The sequence below is a fragment of the Lactuca saligna genome, chromosome 4, assembly GCF_052625555.1.
Source record: "Lactuca saligna cultivar CGN05327 chromosome 4, ASM5262555v1, whole genome shotgun sequence".
In the NCBI taxonomy this organism is placed as follows: Eukaryota; Viridiplantae; Streptophyta; class Magnoliopsida; order Asterales; family Asteraceae; genus Lactuca; species Lactuca saligna.
Window position 1 is genome coordinate 102512714 of NC_136420.1, and position 9914 is coordinate 102522627.

Below are 9914 nucleotides of genomic sequence, written 5' to 3' on the forward strand. Positions count from 1 at the left end.
TTATTTTACCATAATCTACAAATACATCACAAACTAAAATTTGTTTATAAAAAAACATAAATTACCGGTGAAGTGACTATTTGGTCAAAAAACTTTCGGTTAATTGGTTTCATTGCTGACCTGGACGCCTAGTAATAAAATGAGTTGGGGGAAATCTCTATTAAAGTCCCACTTTTATCTTAATTTACGAATAAGTTTCAAGCTAAAATTTGTTTACGAAAAATCATGAATCACCGATAAAAGTAGTTATTTGACCGTTTTCTCCCTCTAACACATATTTTATCGGTTTAATTGCTGACATGGACGCCTAATCATTAAATGAGCCGATGAGATGAATATATTGGGTTATATAATATTATGTCTACTGTAAAATTTGATATTTTACTACATTGTATATTTTTTGGAATATTAAATGTATCCAGTGAAGACTACAATAATTACATAAACTAGCAACAAAATCATCATTTTTAAAATTTATAAAAAAATTCAAATTATCTATCTAATTTTATGTAACCCAATATATCCATCTCATCAGGTCTTTTCCTGCCATTTTTTTTCCAGTAACACACATTTTATCGATGTTATTGCTGACCTGGACGCCTAATCATTAAAAGAGCTGATGAGATTGATATCAAGTTTTACGGTAAACGTAATATTATATAACTTGTAATATTCATCTCGTTAATCCATTTAATGACTTGTCGTTCAAGTCTGCAGTGAAACTGATACAATGTATGTTACAAGCAAAGAAATAGACAAATCAAGACTTTTATCATATATAATGTTTTTTTTTGTAAATATATTTTAGTTTGAAATAGGGATGAGCGTGAGACGAAACCAGTACCGACCCGTACCATTCCTGATTTTTCGAAAACCGAATTTTGTCAAAAATCAATTCCGAGTACCGAATCAAATTAACATCATCGGTACCGGTACCTGGAATTGTACTAGTTTCCGGTACTAGTATCGGTACTGGTGGTATCGATTCTCGAATTTCATGTATTTGGAGTACTAAGTACCGTCCCGTATTTTTAAATTTGGTATGGTTCGGTACCAGTTTCGGTACGGTACCGGTACGAGATCGAGATTTGAGACAAATTGTTCATCCCTAGTTTGAAACTTATTTGTAAATCAAGTTAAAATAATAAGAATTTAATAAATATTTTTTCAGCTCGTTTAATGATTAGACGATCAGGAAAAATAGATTAAGTCGTTATTTTTACCGATAATTCATATTTTTTCATAAATAAATTTTAGAGTAAATTACTGAAATCGTCCTTATGGTTTGGTCAAAATTTCACGTTTGGTCCTTAACTTTTCTTTTGCACTCGGATCGTCCTTATGGTTTGATTTTGTTGCGTTTTTCGTCCTTTGCATACATAAAGTTAGGGACCAAACGTGTAATTTTAATCAAACCATAGGAACGAAAAACGCAACAAAATCAAACCATAAGGACGATCCGAGTGCAAAATAAAAGTTAAGGATCAAACATGCAATTTTAATCAAACCATAGGGACAATTTCAGTAATTTACTCTAAATTTTAATTTGAAACTTATTTATAAATTAAAATAAAGTAATAAAAAAACCTTTAATATACTTCAAAATTAGAATATGTTGTTAATTGTTATAACTTTGCAGTCTTTGTTTTTCTCATTAGTTTATTTTCCTCAGATTATTTTTCTTTTTTGGCTTTTTATATACTATTTTGTTTTTATCACACAACTGACAACTTGACTCCAACTTTAAATTATTGTTTGTACAGTTGTACTTGATATTTTAGATATGTGTATGAGCAAAAATACAATACACCGTGATTTATTTATGTTTATTGAAATAGATTTGGTTTTATAACGATCCATTACATAAAAGGCCATTGTGTATAACCATGAAAATTTTACGTGGATGCTATCTCGGCCATTTATGGTCGTGGTCCTTAGTGTTGCTGATGACGAACATAAACGACCAGTTGGCTTGCATTTGCTTTTTTTGACCGTTTAATGGTTAAAATTTTGAATATATATATATATATATATATATATATATATATATATATATATATATATATATATATATATATATATATATATATATATATATATATAATCTAAAACTAGCGGTGAAAAAAACTCAAACCAAAAAACCGAGAAACCGATTAAAACCGACGAAAACGGAACTGAAAAAACCGAAACTGAAACAAAACCGACAGTTAGTGTTTGATATTTTTAAAAGAGAAAATACCGGCAATAGCAAAAAATAGGAGGTATTTTCAAAATTTAGACATGAAAATCGACATTTCCAGGTATAAACATGCATTCCGCGGAGGTAGCTCCACGGAACTCTGCAGAATCTACTATAGCTCTGCGGAATGGCAAAATTGTAACTAATCAATGTAAAAAGCAAAAAAAAAAAAAAAATCAAGATCCATTCCGCGGAGCTCCGAGGAATGGATCTTGAGTTTTTTTTTTTTTGATCGATTCTTTGGGGTTTATATTTATTCACCAACTAATTATTTTCAAGAAAAGATTATGATAGTATGATAATATTTTTTTGAAAATAATTAGTTGGGTAATGAATATAAACTTCGAATAATCGATGCGAAAAAAACCCTCAAGATCCATTCCTTGGAGCTACCTCTGCGGAATCTACTGTAGCTTCGCGGAATGGATTTTGAGGTTTTTTTTTTTTTTTTTAAACGTTGATTTAGTTACGATTTTGTCATTCTGCGGAGCTACAATAGATTCCACGGAGCTATCTACGTGGAATGCATGTCTATACCTGGAAATATCCATTTTCATGTCTAAACTTTGAAATTACCCCCTGTTTTTTTACTATTACTGGTATTTTCCCTTTTTTAAAACCGAAAAACTAGGTTCGGTTTCAGATTTTACCCAGAAATCGACCCATCCAACCCAACTACCCGAGAAACCGATCCATACTTAAAACCGACAAACCGCCCCAAGAAACCGACCCATCCAACCCGAGAAACCACTCATACTTGATTGTGTTTTGCTTGTAATAGACTATTTCGGGCTTTGGTTGTAACTTGTAATAGACTAATTGTTGTAAGACTTATGTTTTTTGAAGTACTTAGCTTGTTGTTTCGTTTATGGAAAATAGGTTAAAACCCAAAACTCATGGGTTTAAACCCTGAACCCGTGAGTATATGGGTTGAACCCAAGAACACGAGAAAACAAAATCGATCAGAAACCGATCTTATTGGGTTCTGAAAACCAGAAACCAACCATTTATGAGTTGGGTTGAGTTTGGTTCTAAAACTGACCCAAACCAACCTATGCACAACCCTACTAAAAACATTACCTATATATAAACACAACAATTTAACCTATGCACTCTACATCTACTTATTTCACAAATTTCCTCTTTACCTTTATTCACTTTCAAAAACTATGGCCCCCAAAATGCAGAGCTGGTCGGAAAAGGAAGAAGGGAAGTTAGCATTAGCATGAGTGACGGTTTTGAAAGACTTAGATAGTTGAACTTTTAGGAATTTTTGGGGAAAAGTTGGAAATGTTTTCCATGATTTAATGGGTTGTCGTAGTTATAATCTTAACGCAATATGTTCTAAGTTTCGCTTTATGAGGGTAAAATGTTGTGAGTTCTACGAACTTTATAACTTTGTTATAAACAATGCACACAAAGACGATCCAGTTGGTGTGACCATGTATCAATATGAAGATATAAACCATAAATCGTTTAAACACCTAACAGTTTGATTAAAATTTAAGAAGTCCCCATGGTGGGGTAATTAAAAAAATGGAGTTTAGAAACTAGTTTAAGTTGTTTGTGCTTGTATTTTTATATATTTTTATTTTTTTAATTGTTGTTTTTTAAATTATGTAATGTTTTTTAATTGAATAAAAAACCAGTTTTAAAAAAGTATATGTTTTATTTGATTTGTATTTTTATGTATTTTAAATCAAAATTAAAAATAAGAAGCAATTATATAGTAGTGATAAGTATCTTATGGTTTAGTGGTAAATATATGATAATGATGTATCATCCAATATTATAATGGTTAGTGGTCAGTATAACGGATAATCTAATACAACTTTATAGTTTTTAATTGTTATAAAATAATTTGCTATATACTATCCATTTTAAATCTTTTAAATAAAGTGGTTTAGATAAACAAGTCATTGACCTAAATTTTCTCCAAGAAAAAGATAAATAAATAGTTGGCTTTATGTTTTTAGTTGACTTCATTAGATGGGTATGTTAAAAGTCCTTTGTATTATGGAATTTAAAGACGAAGCTTGCTCAATTTGCCATTCATTTACTAGAATAAGTTTACAGATGGCTTTAAGTACTATTTTTATGTTTAAATTAGTTTTTTTTATCAGTTAATTATTATTTTAATTTGATCTGAAAAATTATCTATTTTGTTTTTATTAAAAAACAAAGTACTTATTTGAACAATAGCTAACGATTTCTAAAAGTACATGCTGTAAACATCGTATTTTTTCTGGTAACAATCATTGAACTATTTATTGTTTTATAAATTTGAATAAAACTTGTGGTTAAAAAGGATAAATGGAAAAAGTTTGGGAGGGTTTTTGGATGGTTGTAAGGATCTGACTCGACAGTGATGTGTACAATTTTGAGTATGACAAGGCAACACAAAAAAAGCTAAACGACAGCGCATTCACCCTATAATTATCGCCCACGTGGCACGTATTATCAACTTGCCTTTTCTTTGTCAGGAAAACTTTCCCTTTTTTCACTCAATTTTCTCGTATACTTTTATTTCCGTCAAAGTTTCTTTTTTTCTTTTACTTCATTCTATTATTTTATATACTTGTTGAATAATCATGTCTTAGATAAAAAAAAAATGGTATATTTTAATATTTTATCTGAAATATATTGAAAATATATAACTATTATTTTAATGTTTTATCTGAAAAAAAGATCCCAATTGATTTATTCAATCTTTCGATTTAATAAATTTTTAGGTAACAATTCCAAAAGAAACAGACGTTTATTTATCTGGATTTGCTTAAATGATTAGGTATCTAATACAAATAAATAAGTAAAAAATATCAAGACTCAGCATGTATGTTATCAATTAAATTGTTAGGTATACATACTTGTGCTTTAAAACTCTTCTCTTTATAATTTTTTTAAGAATATTTCACGTGTTTATTTAATTAATTGTTGAATATTCAATTAATTTACGAAAAGTTTCCAAATTCCATAAATCAGAAGATACAAACATTAAAACCCCGTTGGACAATACCTTCTCTCTGCTTCACTTCACAGTTCACACACAACACACACTAAATACATCATCAAAGTACACTGCACCTTAAAGAATCAATCTTCATAAAACCCAGAAGAAAAAGTATCCAGTTTTCTTCATAAATCTTAAGCTTCACCCTTTTTTTTTTCTTCTGGGGCTAACCGGATTCTTGATTTTCCGACGAGACACAGAAGCTTTTTCACCGGAAAACATGGAGATGGATTTATGGGGTTCAAGGGTTCAGTCTGTAAAACACCACCACCACCACCACTTTCACACTCTCCAATCCGGACGCCTCAACAACTCCGGTAGCTCTCTCAACCCTTCTTTTTGTCTTTTTCTTTTCTTTTAGATTTATATTTATAAATCTTGCTTCATGGATTGCAAATTTATATATATTTAAAACTTGTTTTTTGTAATTTGATATTTGCTAGGAAAAAATCCAATCAATCCTTTCAGAACATTCCGGATTTTTTTTTTTTTTTTTCTTAAAGTATTGTGTGTGTGTGCGCTACTGTGTGTTTTATGTTGTACGATAAGATCTGATCATTCATGTTACTTTCCAAACACAATTGATCTTCAAAGTCATGGATGAAGAATTTCTGAAATCGACTTCAATTGTGTGGTAGAGAAACACCTTGTTTGACTTTTGAAGTCAAACCATAGTTATTTGTGGTTCACAGCGTTCTTGATAGACAATAAAGATTGGTCCATGTAACATGTTGAACCTATCCAAAATCCCAAATTGTTCAATTTTGACCTAGTCAAACTGTATGTGTGGTTCTTGATTTCATAACAAAATTGGTTCATTTTAGTTTTATTCAAAATTGTTCCTGGATTTGTTTCTTGTTTGAAGCAGATAATCATCTTACAATAGATGGAGATGATGATGTTAGAGCCTGGTTTCCCTGCCCATTTTGCTATGTAGAAATCGAAATCCCTGCCCTTTGTTGCCATCTACAAGAAGAACACTGTTTTGATCTAAATAACGCGGTATTCCCCTAAACCTCAATCTTTATGTTATTTTAGCTTGTGGGTCCCGTTTCAATAGTGAATGGACCCACAAGCATCAATTCCCTTAACAAAGTTTAATCTAAAACGAAAGTTATTTGTTTAGGTTTGTCCACAATCTTTATGCATTTGCAATCTGCAGATCCGTTACAGTTCTGAGTTCAACTTCAGAACTGTAATGGACCTGCAAACATCAATTTCTTTGTGATGTTTTATCTAAATCGAACGTTATTGTTTAGGTTTGTCCGATATGTGCAGCAAATTTAGGCAAAGATGCAATTGCACATTTCACATCACAACATGTTCATTCGATAAAGGTAGTCTACATTTCTTTACATTGAAATGATTTTTTTTTTTGTGTTATTACTCTTAAAGTGTTGGTTGGTTGTAGAGGAGGAGGAAATCCGGGAAGTCTGGTTTGTGGAGTAATGGTGTGAGCCTCTCACGAGAAATGACTGAAAGGGGAAACATGAATGAAGCTACACCCGATCCACTATCGGCATTTCTATATAGTGCTCCATTTTCAGAAATTCAAGAAGATCAACCAACAATACCAAGTACCACTTTTGATGTCAAGAGGTATATATGATTGCTTTCTAAATGGTTATCCATTTTAATATTGCTTTCGCCAAAAACACGTTTAACCATAGGCTTTTTGATGGGGTCCCGTGACTTTTAAAATGAGTCTTGGGTGACCAAATGGGGTACGAAAATCTTTTATAGAAATGTAAATAGCCTTATTTTCAAAACATACTTTAAAAAACATACTTTAAAAAACATGAGGATAAGATATTCCATTCGGTTAACCCTAGTAAGACACGAAGTATCTAGATGGATGACCCCTAGTAAATTTTCATCAGCTCAAAATGTACGATATCGTAACTAGGGGCTGGTTTTGTACTCCATCCATTCCCTAATAAAAATTGCAACATGACACTATTATTTTATGAAATTACATTTTTGGTCCCATAGCTGATTATCCGATATTAGTCTCAAAAAGTCTTTGTTTGCAATTTTGGTCCAAATTGATGTTTTTGTTACATTTTTTTCCCTGTTCGAAGTAAAAAATGACTATTTTAGAGACTAAAATTGCAAAACGCACACCATATTAATAGCCTTTTTGTTAAATGGTTTGTTGTACATCAATGACTGACTATTTGTTAAATGGTTTGAAGCACAAACGAAGAAGTAGAAGTCAAGGATCATGAAGAGAAGATGCATAGAGCAGCATTCGTTCAACAACTCATATTTTCCACCATCTTCTAAAGTAAATGTCCCAAGAAACAAAGCCATAGTAGCAAGAGGAAGTTAATATGTGTATCAGTTTAAGCTGGTCGTTGATGGTTTAAATTATTAGTGTACCCATCATGTATTTGTAACTTATGCTACTTCCAATGTGAATTCAATCAAAATCTTTCATATCACTCAAACATATGCATTAATGTTTAATCAATATCATATGACTACTATATTTCAAGTGACTGAAACAAAGATCAAAATAGCTAAAGAAAACACTTAGACATATGAAGTGATTGATTACAAGAAACCCGAATCATATTTGCGATTAATTAAGCTAAGAAGCTAGCATAAATTCAAGAAAAGAGATGTATCATGAAAATGCAAAATTAAGTGCATAAAATCTCTCCAGAAAAGAACACATAAGATCACTCAAGAATGTTTCCGATAACACCAGCTCCAACAGTCTTTCCACCTTCTCTGATTGCAAACCGCATTCCTTGTTCACAAGCAACAGGCATAATAAGCTCCACCACCATCTTCACACGATCACCAGGCATAACCATCTTTGATTCTTCATCTTTATCGTTCATAATCGAAGTCACTTTACCTGTAACATCGGTCGTCCTCATGTAGAATTGAGGCCTGTAACCTGCAAAAAATGGTGAATGCCTTCCACCTTCTTCTTTCTTCAACACATAAACCAAAGCCTCGAACTTTGTATGGGGTGTGATTGAACCCGGTTTAGCCAAAACCATCCCTCTTTGGATATCGATCTTTTGAACACCTCTCAACAGAAGTCCGACATTGTCACCTGCTAAAGCTTCGTCTAGAATCTTCTGAAACATTTCGACTCCTGTAACAATGGTGGTTCTGGTATCTTTCAACCCCACAATCTCAACGCTCTCTCCGACTCTAACAGTGCCTCTCTCGACCCGACCCGTGGCCACTGTTCCACGACCTGTGATTGAAAACACATCTTCGATTGCGCACAGAAATGGAAGGTCGGTTTGCCTTTGTGGGATTGGGATGTAATCGTCGACTGCTGCCATTAGTTCATAGATTTTATCGACCCATTTGTTTTGGCCTTTTGCAATCTTGGGGTTTTCTGTTAGAGCTTCTAAAGCTAACAAAGCAGATCCGGAGATAATTGGGATATCATCACCGGGGAATTCATAAGAAGATAAGAGTTCTCTTACCTCCAATTCGACCAATTCAAGCAATTCCTCATCGTCGACTTGATCTTGTTTGTTCAAGAAAACAACCATGTTAGGGACACCAACTTGTTTCGCTAACAAGACATGTTCTTTAGTCTGAGGCATGGGGCCGTCGGCGCCGGAGACGACGAGGATAGCTCCGTCCATCTGAGCAGCACCAGTAATCATGTTCTTAACGTAATCAGCGTGACCAGGGCAGTCGACGTGGGCGTAGTGGCGATTCTCCGTCTCGTACTCCACGGTGGCGGTATTGATGGTGATACCACGAGCACGTTCTTCAGGAGCGGCGTCAATTTCGTCGTATTTTTTGCCAATTCCTCCACCTGTAGAGGCTAGGGCCATGGTGAGGGCTGCAGTGAGTGTGGTCTTTCCATGGTCGACATGGCCGATAGTTCCGATGTTGACATGGGGTTTAGTTCGCTCGAATTTCCCCCGAGCAGCGCGTACGGTGAGAGAGCGGCGGCGGTGAGAAGGGTTGGCGGAGGATGAAGAGGGGTTGTGGAGGAAAAGGTTTGTGGAAGCTTTAGAGACAAACGAAGAAGAAAGCAGTATTCTGGTGGTGGGTTTCTGAAGGGTAAAAAGAGGGGATGAAGAAGAGGAAGATGAGGAAGGCGTGGCGTATGTAAATGAAGCTGCAGCGGTGGCTGCGGCGGAGATGGACGCCATTTACAGAGGGAAGAAGATAGGATTTGGGGAAGAAGATGGATAGGGTGAATGTGTGTGGCTAGACGAATGGGGGAATTGAGATTTGGGGGTTTTTATCGGTTCAAATGGTGGGTTTTCGAGGATCCGTATGGGGCTATCGTATGATCATGTGACGTGTAATATCATAGTTCATACCATTTGCCAAATAGGATCCATATATCTTTCTCTATTCCTCCACAAACATATAACACAATAATCAGATTTATGACATCCAAACTTTTATTAAAACATAGATTTTTATGCTTTAAAGTTCAAGCACAATGTCTAACCATAAAAAAAGAGTAGCCCGTAATCAACTCTATAAATAAAAACCTAGTTTTTTTTTTTTTTTTTTTTTTTTTTTATTAAAACATATTACATAGACGGTTATGAATAGGGGGTGAAAACGAAGTCCATTCGAGAATTGAAAAACCCAGAAATCAAAAAATATGATTTAGTAGAACCGAAAACCGGATTTGTATATAGGAACCGGTTCTGGGTATGAGAC

At 33.7% G+C, this 9914-nt stretch overlaps 2 protein-coding genes across 3 annotated transcripts; one reads left to right on the forward strand and one right to left on the reverse strand.

Annotated features, from left to right (window-relative positions):
• Nucleotides 1-5264: 5264 nt before the first annotated feature.
• LOC145042516 (protein DEHYDRATION-INDUCED 19 homolog 5-like) lies at nucleotides 5265-7699 on the forward strand. Of its 2 annotated transcripts, none has more exons than XM_078990958.1 (5): nucleotides 5265-5566; nucleotides 6118-6251; nucleotides 6509-6586; nucleotides 6661-6848; nucleotides 7445-7699. In XM_078990958.1, exons 1-5 carry the CDS (start codon nucleotides 5470-5472, stop codon nucleotides 7533-7535), a joined length of 588 nt encoding a protein of 195 aa, XP_078847084.1. In that variant the 5' UTR covers nucleotides 5265-5469; the 3' UTR covers nucleotides 7536-7699. The 2 variants fall into 2 exon arrangements, with proteins under 2 accessions (XP_078847084.1, XP_078847083.1); XM_078990957.1 differs by having other exon boundaries at nucleotides 5317-5566; nucleotides 6115-6251.
• Nucleotides 7700-7768: 69 nt separating this feature from the next.
• Nucleotides 7769-9471, reverse strand: RABE1B (RAB GTPase homolog E1B). The gene has a single exon (XM_078990956.1). The coding sequence runs from the start codon at nucleotides 9386-9388 to the stop codon at nucleotides 7934-7936; it is 1455 nt and encodes a 484-aa protein (XP_078847082.1). The 5' UTR covers nucleotides 9389-9471; the 3' UTR covers nucleotides 7769-7933.
• Nucleotides 9472-9914: the final 443 nt, after the last annotated feature.

Excerpts from the sequence above, each read along its gene's own strand:
- LOC145042516 (XM_078990957.1), top strand. The coding sequence starts at position 5,470 with ATGGAGATGGATTTATGGGGTTCAAGGGTTCAGTCTGTAAAACACCAC. Across the intron at positions 5,567-6,114 it reads CGGACGCCTCAACAACTCCG|CAGATAATCATCTTACAATA; the intron begins GTAGCTCTCTCA and ends TCTTGTTTGAAG. Across the intron at positions 6,252-6,508 it reads GTTTTGATCTAAATAACGCG|GTTTGTCCGATATGTGCAGC; the intron begins GTATTCCCCTAA and ends GTTATTGTTTAG.
- RABE1B (XM_078990956.1), bottom strand. The coding sequence starts at position 9,388 with ATGGCGTCCATCTCCGCCGCAGCCACCGCTGCAGCTTCATTTACATAC.